Source organism: Laccaria bicolor, genomic scaffold (assembly GCF_000143565.1).
Source record: "Laccaria bicolor S238N-H82 LACBIscaffold_22 genomic scaffold, whole genome shotgun sequence".
Lineage (NCBI taxonomy): Eukaryota > Fungi > Basidiomycota > Agaricomycetes > Agaricales > Hydnangiaceae > Laccaria > Laccaria bicolor.
In genome coordinates, this window is record NW_001889893.1 from 520,240 (window position 1) to 535,494 (window position 15,255).

General features: G+C 51.2%; 7 protein-coding genes across 7 annotated transcripts; 3 read left to right on the forward strand and 4 right to left on the reverse strand.

The window, feature by feature from the left end:
- Positions 1 to 180: 180 nt before the first annotated feature.
- Positions 181 to 1,101, forward strand: LACBIDRAFT_302891 (uncharacterized protein; the record flags this gene model as incomplete). The annotated part of the gene is made up of 1 exon (XM_001883648.1): positions 181 to 1,101. One exon carries the CDS (start codon positions 181 to 183, stop codon positions 1,099 to 1,101), a length of 921 nt encoding a protein of 306 aa, XP_001883683.1.
- A 1,519-nt stretch (positions 1,102 to 2,620) lies between these two features.
- On the reverse strand, positions 2,621 to 4,328 carry LACBIDRAFT_302892 (uncharacterized protein; the record flags this gene model as incomplete). The annotated part of the gene is made up of 5 exons (XM_001883769.1): positions 2,621 to 2,779; positions 2,831 to 2,877; positions 2,934 to 3,018; positions 3,217 to 3,525; positions 3,585 to 4,328. The coding sequence occupies 5 exons, from the start codon at positions 4,326 to 4,328 to the stop codon at positions 2,621 to 2,623; spliced, it is 1,344 nt and encodes a 447-aa protein (XP_001883804.1).
- Positions 4,329 to 5,141: 813 nt separating this feature from the next.
- LACBIDRAFT_294839 (uncharacterized protein) lies at positions 5,142 to 7,248 on the reverse strand (the record flags this gene model as incomplete). Its single annotated transcript, XM_001883770.1, has 2 exons — positions 5,142 to 6,075; positions 6,249 to 7,248. 2 exons carry the CDS (start codon positions 7,246 to 7,248, stop codon positions 5,252 to 5,254), a joined length of 1,824 nt encoding a protein of 607 aa, XP_001883805.1. The 3' UTR covers positions 5,142 to 5,251.
- Positions 7,249 to 8,725: 1,477 nt separating this feature from the next.
- LACBIDRAFT_302894 (uncharacterized protein) lies at positions 8,726 to 8,905 on the forward strand (the record flags this gene model as incomplete). Its single annotated transcript, XM_001883649.1, has 1 exon — positions 8,726 to 8,905. The coding sequence occupies one exon, from the start codon at positions 8,726 to 8,728 to the stop codon at positions 8,903 to 8,905; it is 180 nt and encodes a 59-aa protein (XP_001883684.1).
- A 1,435-nt stretch (positions 8,906 to 10,340) lies between these two features.
- LACBIDRAFT_302895 (uncharacterized protein) lies at positions 10,341 to 12,494 on the reverse strand (the record flags this gene model as incomplete). The annotated part of the gene is made up of 4 exons (XM_001883771.1): positions 10,341 to 11,666; positions 11,725 to 12,250; positions 12,306 to 12,393; positions 12,446 to 12,494. 4 exons carry the CDS (start codon positions 12,492 to 12,494, stop codon positions 10,341 to 10,343), a joined length of 1,989 nt encoding a protein of 662 aa, XP_001883806.1.
- A 397-nt stretch (positions 12,495 to 12,891) lies between these two features.
- Positions 12,892 to 13,458, forward strand: LACBIDRAFT_161973 (uncharacterized protein; the record flags this gene model as incomplete). Its single annotated transcript, XM_001883650.1, has 2 exons — positions 12,892 to 13,071; positions 13,126 to 13,458. Coding segments are annotated over 2 exons (513 nt in total), but the record flags the coding sequence as incomplete, so codon positions are not given.
- Positions 13,459 to 14,598: 1,140 nt separating this feature from the next.
- Positions 14,599 to 15,146, reverse strand: LACBIDRAFT_302897 (uncharacterized protein). The gene is made up of 2 exons (XM_001883772.1): positions 15,082 to 15,146; positions 14,599 to 15,027 (listed from the first exon to the last, which is right to left on the reverse strand). Exons 1-2 carry the CDS (start codon positions 15,082 to 15,084, stop codon positions 14,707 to 14,709), a joined length of 324 nt encoding a protein of 107 aa, XP_001883807.1. The 5' UTR covers positions 15,085 to 15,146; the 3' UTR covers positions 14,599 to 14,706.
- Positions 15,147 to 15,255: the final 109 nt, after the last annotated feature.

Below are 15,255 nucleotides of genomic sequence, written 5' to 3' on the forward strand. Positions count from 1 at the left end.
GGTCGACTCTGAGGATCCCCTTTCTCAGCAAATTTCCAATTTACACAATCACTCCAAGTGTTGCGAAATCCAAACAATGTCGCTGTTGCCGCACAGCAGCCGCAACAACCACAATCCCAACCTCCCCCTCCCAATTCCCAAAATGCGAATGCTCAGCCTCAGCAATTTAGCCTCCCATACATGAATTACCAGCATCAGGTAGCGCAAAATGCTGCCCAGCAGCAGGCTGACGCAAACCAGAAGCGGAATCAGAAACTTACGCAGCAGCAGCAGCCGCAAAAGAACGGACGTGCGACCCCCCAACTTTCAGCTGCGGTGGCGAATCTTAGCCGTGGTAAAGCTACACCGTCGCCAGTGAGGAGCTCTCCTATGGTTGCGAATCAGCAATTGGCGGGGAGATCTCCTATGGTCCCGAACCAGCAGTTAGCACCTAGGTCCCCCATGCCGCCAAGTGCTCAGCAGTCGCCTCAAATGCAGCAGCAGCAACAACATCCTCAACGCCAACAGCCGCAACAAACACAACAGCAACAACTCCTGCAGCAGTACCCCCAATACAACCCTTCGCATCTTCGTCCCGGTACGGCCGAAGGCCATTCCTCCTCACCTCAACTGCAAGCGCAAATTGCGGCTGCTGCGTCTCAAGTTCGTGCCATTGCACGAGTAAACGCCAGAGCGACGCCTTCCCCTGCATTGAACGCGCCTGCCGCTACAGCGACGTCAGTCGCAGCGGCCATGGTCCCAACCGCTGACGCCCAACAACAGCAACTCGCAAACTCATCACAACAACAACCTCCACAACAGATCAAGCAGCCACAGCAACCACAACAACCCCAGACCCAGCAACAACTCTATTCACAGATGCACCCCGCCTACCAGCAGCAGCTCTACATGAACTACCAAATGGCGCAGGCGCAGGCGCAGGGTCGTATGCTCCCGTATTGGCAGCCTGTGTCTGCGGCAGGCATGGGTCGTGGTATGCCAATGCAAGGCATGGGGGGACCTGTAGGTGCCCATCCTGCCCACCCACATGCTCAGGCTGCTGCTGCCCAACAGGTCATCGGAAAGCAAACTGCCGTTCCTGGTGGAGTGCCTGGGCGATAATAAGCTGCTGCTGTAGCGGTGCGCGGAACTGCTATCTATCTTACACGCGGTCGATTGTGCATCTGGCCCTTGGGAGGTGTACTCTTGCTTTATTATTCTCGCTCTGTTAAGGCGATCCCTGTAATTATTAGAACACGTTGAACACTCATTCATTCATTGTAGTAAATATATCACTATGCATTTGACTGCTTTGCTTAACTCCCGTGAGACCGTGAAAACCCTTCGTCATTCTGGGCTGGCCAAGACAAGTTGAGGGCCCCATCTACGACGATACAAATTTATATTGGAAGGGAGAAGGCGCCAAACCCTCTTGACCTTTTACAAATAGATCACCCACGCGGATTGGGGCGACAAATAGTTCCAGTGAGTTCCTGAGTCGGCACGCTTGACAGATTTTACAACACTAGCTCGTCCGTGACGCAATGACAAGACATTTCTCGGGCCGAAACGTATAGCACTAGCCAAAAGCACAAGGAAAATCACTAACGCTCGCTCTGTAGATATTGACACGACCGAAGTTCCATCAGACACACTGACGTAGCCAGTGGCGGGGCAACGGACACGACCGCCACTCAAGGCAGGCAGGCAGGCACGATTTTTTTTTGTATCCAGGACGTGCCGAGGTAATGGGCTCGGGGAGGGTGCGTATTTTTTTTGTGGAGAGAAACGCCGTTCCGTAAATAGACTGGGTAGGGTTTCCTTGGATTCCCATAACACTGTAGAACTTGACACCGAAACAAGGGGCAACCCACGGCGAACTGACAGAAAGCACCGATCGCGCGTGTGAGGGCTAGGCTAGCAGTGAACCTCATGACCCCGAAAACGTTCCCTAATACTCCGCCGACTCGGCGGTGTTGAAAAAAACTTGAAAGAGGAACCTTCAAAGCGCGAGCTCAAGTAATGGATGACGGGCTTCCCTGAGTTGATAAGTAGAAAGACCCGGTCTCAGCCTGCAGACATGAAATGGAGACCTCGATACACCAAATGGAGCATATAGGTGTGCAACAACATCAGACGCTAAAGGCAGTTCCGGTCATGAAACCATCAAGAACGTGACGGACCTATGAGAGAAACTGAGGTTGTTCTGCCAAATGTGGGCTTCGGTTTTTATTGGCAAAGAAGCAACCTTTACGTCAAGGTCGGTAAAGCTGGAAAGATGACGGAGACAAAGGCTCAGCTCATTGGTGGAGAGGAAAAAGGAACACACGATAGGATCGAGCAGAAGCTTCGAATTCGTGTCTATAATCGCTGTTGAATAACACGGCCAAGGAATATGCCAAAGGGAGTGTAATAATAATAATTTCGGCTGCTATGATACGCAATGTGATTAAGTCCCAAGAAAGGCTCGCCATAATCGAAAGAAGAAAGCGAAAAGGGCGAAAACAGCAAGCAAGTGGATAGCGCACAAGGTACAAACATATCCGCGACAATGCAAAAAAATGTATGGCTGGGCGGCAAGAAAGAACAAAAGTTGAGTCAAACGTCAAACACTCACACACAACTCACGACTGCGCTCTAATTAGTCTCTCCCTTCCACAAGCTCGCTCCGTCGGTCCTGCGAATACCCGTCGTCGTCTTCGCTCTCGCCTTCCAATGAGTCATCACCAGCCGCTTGGGGAGGAATATTTTTGCCATTCTGACCCTTCATATTGAGTGTTTCCCGAAAACGTTTTTTTATCTGTCACAGAGCTTAGCAACCAGCGCCAGTCAAGAGCATTACGAAACCCACCAGCTTGGCGTACACCAGCCCACAAGCATTGCATAGTGTACGAGGTCCTGAAAATAACATGTCAACAATAATTTTTTGCTGCGAGTAAGATGTAAATCCTCACCCATCGGTCCCCGTCTCCACTCTGGCGTAGAGGTAGCATTACACCCCAAACAAGTCTGACCTTCCTGAACCGTATCATCTACTTTCTGATGAACAGAATCAAAGCCATCAAAGGCAAGACACCAAGTTCAGAAAAATCCACAGTCAGTTCAGGCACGCGCAATTGGTTTCAACCCAAAGAAATGCAAAAGTGGAAGTAACAACCGATCAAGAGGGGAAGACAGAAAATAAAATAAAAAGAGGCAAATCAATACCCAATCAAACAATAATAAAAAACTCCTGACCTGTCGCTTTGAAGAAGAAGACGATGACGCCGTAGCTCCATTCGCCGGCTCCTTCGGCGTCGCTTCTTCTGGGTCTTTCTCCTTTGGAGAGCGTGTCGACTCGGTCGGTGCCGCGGCATTACCGCCACTCTGGCGATGGGAATGCTGCGCCAACGCCTCGTCGAGCGTGTGCCAACCGTACGTAGCGCTCTGCAACATTCGTTCGATCGTCTCGGCCGCTGGAGGCGTTCTGGAGGCTGACGACGACGACGACGAGGGAGCAGACAGCGCCTCCGTCCCATCCAAAATTATCCTATAGGACTCCAACAACTAGTTTTTTTTTTTTAGAGAGTCAGAATGGGGCTCATCTCGAGAGTGGATATACTGACCTTCATGAAATCAAGATTGGAAGGTGTGCCTGGCGGTGGGATCGCGGGAGGGGATTCTTTCTCCCTCCGTGAAGGTTTTCCCTGATTGTTATGCTGTTGAGCCTGGTGGTGGTGGTGTGGAGGAGGAGGAGGCTGCTGCGGTTGCTGTTGCTGGTGATGGTGAGCAGAGCTCGGTGGCGGCGGAATCGAGGAGGCAGAGGACGAGTGAGGAGGTGGAGGTGGCGGTGGTGCATGGTGCCTATCCTCCCCTCTACGAGAATCACCGCTCGAAGGCGGAGGAGGGGGATGCGAAGGCGCGTATCCCCTCGGCTCAGAAGAAGAGCTGGAAACTTGTTCTGGTCGTCCAGGACCAGAGGTGTACGGAGGTTCTGCAGACGCATGTGTGGGAGGGGGATGGGGTGGGTATTGTTGCTGATTATAATGGCCCCAGCCCTCATTGGGCCAGTGCGATGAAGGATGCGGCGGCGGCGGCGGGTGCTGAGCCTGGGGCGGGGGCTGAGGCGGCGGGTGCTGGTACTGCCCTGGACCGTAACCCTGCTGCTGGTAGGATGGGGCTTGATAGTGGTGATTTGACAGAGGCGGTGAATGGGGTTGGGAAGGGGGATTTGTTGACCGAGATGATCGCAAGGAAGGGGGTTGAACTACCTGAGGAGGCTCGTACGCTGAGACGGGTGGGGGGTAAGGGTTGTAGTCATAGCTTGGGGGGTTTGGATGAGAGTAACCGTATCGTCCGTCGGATGGCATAGTGTCGATAAAAAAAAAGCCTGGTGTGGTTATAAGTGGGCAGGTAAGGAGTGAAGCACACCAAAAGGACTCACAGCTTGGTGGGCAAAAGAGAAGGAAGAAAGGGGGGCGAGGTAGTTGGAGATATCGACGTCAGAGGTTTTTGATATGAGATAGCTAGAATGGCAGGGAAGATGCGTGAGCAGTGCGAAACATGATTGGCAGCCAGAGCTTATTAGAGGGCGAAGGGGCGAAAACGGGCCTATCTCCCCTTGCACTCCTGCATCATGAAATTGTCAAAAAGAGTCTGTACACGAGGACTCCGGGCAACTTGTATTTGACGATTACCGTCAAAACGTAAACCCAGCAGCCAGAAGTGGGGAAAAGGGTCGTAGGCTTGCTGGGATGCCGCGACCCTGAAGCATGGACAACTTAACGATCGACTCACACAAGAACTCCACAACGGAAGGAGACTTGTTAGGTTTAAGCACGAATTTAGATGTTGTATAGCAAAGGGACGGCGCTCTAGAAAAATGAATTAGCGAAGCTTAAGCGCGCGATGAACCAGAGTGCTCACCGGTCGTTCAAGGCGGCCTTTCCAGCCGACAGGCTGATAATACAGTCTATTGTGCGACTTGAGAGCCCCCGTCGTTGTCAGAGGCGGTAAAGCAGAGAGCCAGGGCGCGAGATGTCGACCCGTAACAATGGTTCGGCCCGCGATAGTCCGACATTTGTATGTTCAATAGTTGTCAACAACACACCCTGCGTTTTGATTTACCTTATTTCAGCCCTCGACCTTATTCCAATCATCCTACCTCGCAGGAAATGAAACTTGAAAGAAGCAAAATATAATTGCACGAGTAGATAAAACGATGTAGACAGTTATTGAAATGAAAGTGGTATTCGTTCCGATAGGTTGCAATCCCGGGGATATTTAGATATCATTATCCGTAAGAAGCCTGCTCCCCCGCCAGAGACCGCTCTTTATCCTTGTTCGGATCTCCCTTCCACTTTGTCTGCTTCGGAACGTTGGCGAACTCATCCGGAGACGGATCAAACCCACCACCACTACCCTCATACCCATCACTCCCGCTTTTCTCGGGAACCTTGGGTGCAGCACTATTCCCACCCGCAGCAGCAGCAGCAGCCCGCTCCCTCGCACGTCGTCGGCGCCTCAAAATCTTCTTCCGGTTCCTCACCGCCCTACGGTACTCCTGCTCATCGCCATAGAACAAAGCGTACTCGCAGAACGCGCAAATCCATTCGTCCGCCGGGTTGGTCAGTTGCGCCGTAGGCTGAGGCGCCTGGGATTTCTTCCTCCTTCGTGGTGGGATCTCAGCAGACAAAAATCGCAACGGAAGCGGGCCCAGATCGTTAGGGTTGGCCTGGGAAGTACCATTCGCGGCTCCAACACCACCACCAGAATGCGGCAGACGTGATGGAACGTAGTTGCGCAGATGATGAGGGTTGGACGCGTTCGCGAGGGCGGACCGCTTTTTCTTCTTCCCCCGCGGTTTCGTACCGCCTATCAAAGCCTGATCCAAAAACTCTGCCGTCTGCTCAACACTAGGCGGTTTCCCATTGGTGATCGTCCGTGCGCGCTGCTGGGCGCGCTCGCGCTTTGACCTACCCTTGGATGTCAACGAGTTCATCATCCTACTCGCCGCAGCCAGTTTAACTGCCTTGGCTGCCTGCCGTTCCAACTCCTCCTCGAAACGATTGCGCAGCATCGTGACTTCCTCCTTGGTGGCGATAAGGCGGTCGGCGGCTGCGATGAAACGAGTCCAAGTAAGAAGTTTGCAGTACATGTAAATGTGCGTTCATCAGGGCTAGCTCTCTCAACAAGGGAAGAAGATGGGGAAAAAAAGTCGACAATGAGAAGAGAAAAAAAAGGTCGACAAGAACAAGAAAAGTAAGAAGGAAGGAAACGCCACCACTCACTCGCGCTGGGACAGACAAAAGTGAATTCAGAAGCAGGGAGCGGTACCGCATCAGGATGGCGGGGAATGCGTTTGATCCTCATAGCTCTAGCAAGACGAACGGTCGTCCTCTTCGACAAACGAACCCTCGGCATCTCCACGTTCTTCACGTCGTCGAATCGCCCACCAGGAACAAACGGATAATTCGCCGATAAAGCTTGATCAAGCGCAAGCGTATCGCCATGCGAAAGCGCACCCAACACCGCCGCCAACTGCCTCTTCCTGCTCTTCAACATTTCCTTATGCTGCAGCCCCGCCAAAGTAACAGCCGCCAACTTGCCCCTCTTCTGCCCTAACAACCCCAACTGACCCGCAGTAGGTCGATAGGCCTCCATCGCAGACTCACTGCCGCCCCCTCCACCACCGCCCTCCGTCCGTCCAGTCGGTATCCCCCTGTCCATCTCCTCCCTCCCTCCACCTCCTCCCGCACCCACCTCCTCCCCATCCACCCCACCACCACGAGGCGAATTCCCAACATTCACAGGAACCTTCCTCTTCTTCGTATTCCCCGGCTGCTGCAAATGATCAATATAATCCCCATCTCCATGCTCATCATCTTCATCACCTCCCCCCCTCCCACCTAACCCTAGCCCAGCAGCGGCAGCAGCAGCCGCTGCAAGGTGCACCCCAAACTCTAGAGAGTCAAGGTTAGGCGATGCCCCTCCTGCTCCGGGTTTCGCAGCAGCAGCAGCGCCCGCAAGGAAATCCTGCACGCCCCCCAAAATCGGCACGTAATAGCTCTGCAGAGCCATGCGCGCCGAGAGCGTCTCCGCGTGTGCCAGGAGTTCTTCAGCAGTCGCATCTGGATTTATCATGTCCAACGCAGCAGCGTTGGCGTTGTTGGATGTGGGATCAGAAGAAGCGGTGGGCGACGTTTTACGCCGTTTCGGGAGCGGTTTTACCCGTCGTAATGTTGGGAACTCGGGCACGTCAAAGACGGGCGATCCTCCGCCGTGATACATTATCTTTTCTTCGGTGGTGGTGGTGGTGGTGCTGGGTTGAGGTTGTTGTGCAGCGGGTTTATGTTCTTTTCTGGGATGGTGATGATGAGATTTTGATTTTGACTTTCTTGCTTTTAAGAAAAGTTTGTATGGGTTGGCGTGCACCTGGCCCATGGGATTAAGAATCAGTATGTGCGGTTGGATGGGTAGGATGAAATGTGAAAGGGGGGTGGGGGAAGAAGAAGAAGAAGAAGAAAAAAGTGTTGCTGTGGAGCGCGTGGGTGGTGGTAACGAAGGACAATGCGGAATTAGTTTTGGGGTTAAAAGCAAAAGCCGTAAGGCCTCAAGGTCTCTTCTAACAAAGAACGAAAGAAAGAAACGTCGCAAGAGAAAAAGAAAGAAACGTCGTAACAAGGGGTGACGTGGAAGCCCTTACCGTCAGTCAGTGGGTGGAACGAAAGTGGTGTGTAGGACCACAAAATTTACAGCACTATAAAGCAAGCACAGCAACTTTGTAATAAAAAAACGTCAGCAACTCGCCACCAATGCATGCCGTGAGCACCCTAAACTCAAAATGAACACTGACATGGATCGATGGACACCAGATGTTGTCGGGCGTAGATTGTCCTTGATTCGATGAGATAGATCCCGTACACGTAGGTAGTCGTCGTCGAGGAGTATTTCGCAAGGTACAAGACTGACGACGAGCAAAAACTCTATCAGCGAGTGGATTACGAAGACAAAACCTGCCTGATGAGTGACGCTACAGTCCGGTAAATACTGCCAAGGCCCAAAAATGGATCAAAGGAGCGGGAATAGCCAGGAACACGAAGTACACCTTGCCGATCTTTGGGATTTCTTTCACGCAGGTTCACTCTTCATTAGTCTCCCGTAGTCAGCCCTATAAATATCACGTTTGTCTCTTTTAAGGGGAAGGGAAGTCGACAGTGATATATGGTCTGATTTCACGCGCGCCCATCAAACCGCGGTACCCACATTCAAATTCAAGGTTGTCGACTATTGCCTTATAAGGCGATATATCACAGCCACCGCGTGACTTGAGTCTTACTAATATCACCACCTCTCACCGAGAAACGATCTCGAGAAGAGCAAGACGAAAACTTGTCATCCGCGTCATCAGCTCCACCGAAAAAGGGTCTACATACGGCTTTGCAGTCCACTCCAGGTGAAGCGCCAACAACACTACGGCAACACCAAGGCAACGCATGCCCTGCCAAACGAAACGCGACAAATTAAACAGTCTATTCGATGCATTGGATGCTGTCGGAGAGTTCCCATCGACACACACCCTATACCGAGATCAAACCTGTTTGGGCCGCCTTGACCTCGTTTTCCGCGCAGCTTATCGAGAAGAAGTTGGTTAGGTTGGCCAAGTAAGCGTTGAAGCTTGAAGGTGGGGGGGGGGAATGGACTGCATGCCTCTTCCAAACAGAAGATAGTGTCAGATACGGTCCAATGGGCAGATGTAGGCTCTACTATGGTGTCACAGGCAGCCGATGTTGTACAGAAGCACCAGCCGTTGTTTTTGACACTGAACTTCGCACATAACAACGAGGCTCGATTAAGTATTGCCTCTCGCGCGTGGTCACTTCGCGTCCTCTGCACCGGTCGACCTCTTTGCTTACGGCAGCCGGATTGGAGAAATGCCAGCTTATAGCACCATTATCAATACTCTTCAAGGACTTTCAGATCAGGATGCAGCAACCACTTCGCAGGCTCGCACGGTCGTGACCCTACAAAGTTTGAGGTCTTACAGTTTAACAACGTGTAAAACTATCTAAAACTATGGTAGAATGGATTTTGTAAAGGACAGATGAAGAAATAAGGCTGCAGACGCGTAATAAACTGCTAATTAGTTGACGCGAGCGTGCTATTTGGCATTGAGTGGTTGGCACGTGTGGCAACTGATACCGAATATCTGTACCACGGTTCAGACCCCACACATGAACCTAGACTAACTCTTCATACACACGAACAGAATATATATCTAAGCTAGCATAGAGGAAAGCATATGACGATTCGTATCAACCGAAAACCGAACACAGGACGGACGAAAGAGGCAAAAAAAAGAGTTCTCGAGGTGGGAAATTGACCTAAATCATACAGCTGGCTGAGGGGGATGGATGCGTGCGTGCGTGCGATGCGATGCGAATGCTCTACATGTAAAAAACGATATGTCAAATAACAGTCCGTGATCATAAAAAAGAAAAGAAAAGAAAAAGTATCGTCTCGGTCTCGAATCTCGAGAGAAAAATCAACATCTACAGAGAGAGGGCGGTTGGTGTGATGGGGGTGGGTATCAGTCCAATGATAAGGTGGGTGTTCGGATGTGTCGCAATACATTATAAAGTGATGACAATGCAGAAAGCGGTGGGGTTGGTGGTACCCAGGTATATGAAGAGAAAGGAACAAGAAATGTATCGCGAACAGTTGTGGACTGATGATGATGATGAGTGACGATGGATGTGGGATGCTGATAATGCTGTTGATGATATAATATGCTTTGCTCGTCCATGCAAATGTTGAATTCTTGGGGGGCTTCGTATTAATTGAGTGATAAACTTGGCGAAAAAAAAAGCCCCTGCGCGTCTAGATAACTGCATGAATTGAAGGAGTAGGATATGATGGATGGATCTTGATAAAAAGTGGGCTGGTATTAGGTGTTTGTGCGATTGGTCGTCGGCGGATATTATCGTATCCTCCAGTCGAAAGATATTATCGTGTACTTTTTATCCTCCAATGGGGGAGCGTCGTTTCTAATCCCACAGTCTTTTTCATACAGCGGTTCTTCTGTGCCATGCATTCGTGGTACGAGCAAAAATAAAGTTCGAGACGAGACGGAAGTGAAAATGAGGTCGAGAGTTTGGAAAATGAGGTTTGAGCTTTCGTTAAGAGCAAGTTGCAGCGCATGAGTCGTAAAATCCAGGTCGGTCGAGGTTGGAGAGGGTGGGACAGTGAAGGTTGGGATGAGGATCGTCGGTCAAGGTCGTCAATGGGGAGGGGAAGCCGGGTAGAGAAGTGAAGGAGGATCGATTTTTTTGAGGTTTTATTCGTTTTTTAAAAGCAAGAGGCTGCATAAAGATGTTGGCAAATTACCACCACCCTTGCTGACCACCTCCACCTGCTGACGAATAGCCTCCACCTCCACCATACCCGCCACCACCACCTCCTCCACCACCATAGCCTCCATAAGAAGGTCCACCACCACCGTACGCCTTGGCACCTCCAACCCCACCGCCAAACCCACCACCACCTGCACTGGGGGCCCTATAATCCCTACCACCAGCTCCCCTACCACCACCACGTCCACGTCCTCCACCACGGCCGCCCCTATATCCTCCACTGCCAAAGGACGCTTCATGAGCGACCGTCTCCAGCCAACTAGGGATTTCCTGGTTAGCCTCCCTAAGCAGCTCAACGAGATCTCGGACGATGTTCTTATTGCCACGGTTGAAGAACGCAGTGCTGACACCAGTGTTACCCGCGCGGCCGGTACGTCCAATGCGATGGACGTAGTCGTCAATGTCGCTGGGCAAATCATAGTTGACGACATGGGTGACGTTGGGAATGTCAAGTCCACGGGCAGCAACGGCCGTAGCTACCATGATGGGAGTCCTGCCAGTTCTAAAAGTCTGGAGAGCCATCTCTCGTTCGCGTTGGGTACGATCACCGTGGATGGAGGTAGCAGGGAGGTTGTTGCCCATCAAGAAGTCGCTCAACATGTCCGCCATCCTCTTTGTTTCGACGAACACAAGAGTGAGCCCGAGGTCCTCCTTGGGTTGAGAAGCGAGAATGTCAAGCAAGACGCTCCTCTTATCGAGATCCTCAACATACTCGATCTTCTGAGTGATGTTTTCGGATGTGCTTCCAACTCTTCCAACGCTCAAGAAGACATAATCCTTCAAAAAGTCCTTGGCAAGCATCTGAATGTCTCTGGGGAATGTAGCACTGAACATGAGGGTTTGACGGTCCGCAGTGCTGGGCATATCCTCTCCCTGAACAATACGCCTGATCTGGGGTTCGAAACCCATGTCAAGCATGCGATCGGCCTCGTCAAGGACGAGATACTTGATGTTGGCGAGGCTGATGCGACCACGTTCGATCAAGTCAACAAGACGGCCCGGTGTGGCGCTAAGGAGGTCACAACCACGTTCGATAAGGCGGAGTTGTTGATTGATATCGGCGCCACCGTAGACGACGGCAGGGCGAACCCAGGACCGATACGCGAACTTCCGTGCCTCGTCATGAATCTGGGAGACAAGCTCACGGGTGGGGGCGAGGATCAGAGCGGTAGGATAAGCTTTGCGAGCACGACCGTAGCCCCCTGCAGAAGACTGTGCTGGGGGAGGGCGAGGGCCTTCGGCGAAAGAAGCAGAGAGAATGGGGAAGAGGAAGCCACCTGTTTTACCGGAACCGGTCTGCAAGTGATTAAAATCAGATTACAACGTCATCAAGCGACAATGACGGAACCCTTACCTGAGCACAAGCCATCAAGTCCCTCCCTCCAGCTACGATAGGGATGGAATACTTTTGAACGGGAGTAGGAGTCGTATACATGGCGAAGCCAATATTCTCCAACAAAACGGGATCCAAAGGAGGGCTGGTGAAAGAGAGTACGGGCTCGGGTACACCAGCACCGGTAGCCTCGACGGGAATATCGTCGTACTTTTCAAAGTTGATGCCAGTGTGCTGTTTAGAGGGATCAGCGGCATCGCCGAATAGCTCCTTCTCCATGCGCAGGTGACGGGGGCCCACGACATGCTTGCCATCCTTCCATGCGCCGTAGCCTTGGGAGATGTTGGAGTCATTGGTAGGGCGTGGCGAAGCAGCAGCCCAATTTGGGGTAGATGTTGGGCCAGCCCAGTTGGAGGCTCCACCGCTGGCGACACGAGAATTAGAAAAAGCGCCTCGACCTCTATCAGAGTAGCCTCCTCCCCTTGACTCAAAACCGCCGCGGGCGGCAGGAGGAGGGGTTGAAGTGCGGGAATCAGTCCAGCCGGTTCTACTATGGATGAGTCAGAAATGTGTCGGCTGTGCTGAGAGACGTATATACTTGCCCGTTGGATACAATGGGAGAGGAAGCAGCCCGCTGCGTATTCCTCATGTGTGGAGGAACATAAGCAGATTTGGTGAGACCAAGAGACGCTGCAGCAAAATGAAAATCTCGCCAGTGTGAAAATTTAAGAAAAATACGAACCAAATTGGCTCTCGATACCCATGTTGCCGTTTACAAGACCATTTGTCATATTAGGTGGAAGAGTAAAGGTGATTTTTTGTTGGTTGATAAGTTGTTTTTTTTCTTTCGTGAAAGTATTCGAACGAAAAGAAAGGAAAGGAGATGGTTGTTCTAAAGGATGATGATGGGGTAGATCAAAGAGACGGCGACTTGACGAAATTTGCTTTTGGAACGGATGACAAATATTCACACGATCACGCTCCTGATCACTTTACTGCCACGATCATAATTTACACCTCACCATTACTCTCAGTATGTCGCACGGACACACCCACGGACCAGGTCAATCCTGCTCACACTCAGATGCACCACAATCACCCGCATTGCCCACTCCAGATCCCGCACTTCAAGCCCTCATAGACCAGGACTTCATCCCGGTCCCAATTGCTCTCGGCCCAGACGCCCACATTGCTCTCTGTGCTCGCCACCGTCTCGAAAAATGCGACCCCTGCAACGTAAACTTCGTCAACACCAACCGCCTCGCCCAACTCCTAGTCCAGAACCCCAACCTTCTCTGTCCCCCTCCAAACAATGTCGTCACACAGAAGCTTACGCAGATGGTCGTCAGCACGAAAGACGAAGGGAATGTACGTCTTTCCTCTCCCTCCTTCCCTACAACACATCTAACCATGGAAATATAGAACCTGTTCAAAGCAGGCCACGCACAACAAGCACTAACCCGCTACACCGCCGCTGCCCAACTCGCCGTGCAGAGACCTCCATGGGAAACAAACGCCCTCATGCGTGAGGAACTCACAACCGTCGTCTCCAACAGATCCGCAGCTTATTACGACGTGCACGACTACGTCTCCGCACTAGCCGACGCCGAAACCGTCATCGCCATCCGCCGGAATTGGAGTAAAGGCCACTTCCGCAAAGCAAAGGCGCTCCTTGGTTTACACCGTCTCCAAGAATCAGCTGATGCTATCCGTTTGGGACTTTCTTTTGAGCCCCACAATGCGGTTCGTTTTTCCTCCACCCTGCATTCTATCGTACGCTGACGTGTAGGAATTGAATAGGAACTGCTCACATTTTTGGCCGATGTGGAAAGGTTGCAGAAGAAAGTCGAGGATAAGAAGCAGGAGGCAAGAGCTGCCAAAATAGAACCACCCTCAACGCCTGTCGCAGCGGCAGCGTGAGCCTTCCCCTCCCTTTTTTCGACTGTCATACCCCGTGTTTTATTTGTGTATGTGTAATCTATCTGCAAGGCATTTTGCAACGTTACCACCCATCTAAAGCGCATGATGGAGCATTCTGTGAGCCCCTTCAGTACAATTTTAGTTTGCCTGGCGTCAGTCCACGTATTTTTTGGCAGAACGAACGGGCTTTACTTTGAAGCTCCTTTGATCGTAGTGCTTCCCTTAAACACTGTCCTATATCCTCAGAACAGGGATCGCGCTCCCTCTTCGCGACTCTTTTGGTTCCTTTCTGACCTCTTACTTACCCGTCAGGAACCTTCTGCTCCGTGGCTCGTCCGAAAGATAGTTCAACCTTGGATCAAAGATACTTGATTTATCGACCGAATGGTCTTCAGGTCAAACTTGAACCGAGAAAGGTCATCAGTGGACGTGTTTCTCCAAGATGTTATCCAGCCAGCGGCATTGGCAACATGATCTGAAGATGCCTTTACGCGCAGAACATACACGTTCTTCTTCAAGGGCCCATTATCTCACCTGAATGTGCGTTACAGTTCTCCCAATAGCACTGCTGTTCTTGCCTTGACGTTTTTTTTTCAGATTGACCCCTCTCGAAGTTGGGGACTCCGCACGACCTCATTCACTGTCGCTCAGGATCAGTGCAAGGCTTTTGTCCACTGCTCGTTGATCGTTCCCAGGCCCCATCGTATTATGACGCTTCTGTTGGTTCAAGTGCTGGTGTGATACCTCATCTTCACCCCTGCAAGGCGAACCCCCCCTCGTGTTGAGATTCTATCTGCGTAAATTTGAGCAAATTCACCTCCTCCAAGTTCCACGAACAAATCCAATGCGGAAGACAAAGGTCATGTTCAGAAGCTCCGTAGATATCATAACTTGTCTGATGATGGTCTCAAATTGTAGGTCGTCTGGACCGTCTACCTTGCCTTGCAATCGAGTTGCGATCTTATGCCAATCAAATCTCCATTCCACCTTGAATTTCTTTCACAATTGAGCAATAACAAGTCCATATCTATCGAGGTGTCGGTGTCATAACTGAGACATGATGCACGAGTAGCAATGATCCTTCTACCATAGGTCCGCAATCTCCCACACAAACGGCCCCGTTATAAAATCTCGTTCCGCCGCCCAAATAAACTCCTCGACTGGTCCCAGCTCGCGTGCCTCCAACGCCGCTTGATTGTCGTCTTGATCATACACAATGAAAATAGTCGACCCATCAATGATAGTCCCGACGCGGAAATCGAGGTCGTATTCAGACGTTTCGTGGATATCGCACATTACTTGTCTTATGATGGTTTGGACTCGTATGTCGTCTGGACCGTCTACTTTGTCTCGGTATCGAGTTGCGATCTTGTGTTTGTCAAATCTGAAGCCTTTGATGAATACCTTTCCTTGCAACTGTGAGACGCAGATGATACTCGAGTAAAACAAGTGGCTCACCATCTTGTGAAGTGCAAAGAACGTTATGACGGAAAGGAGTTGAGACTCGGCCAGTAAGTTTCAGCCTCGTACCGCTCGCATGATGTCATGATATTTCGCGGGTTGCAGCGCGGCAATAGAACGAACCTCTTCTTCTTCCCGTCCCCTGCAATACACCTGGTCACGAACTCAAAA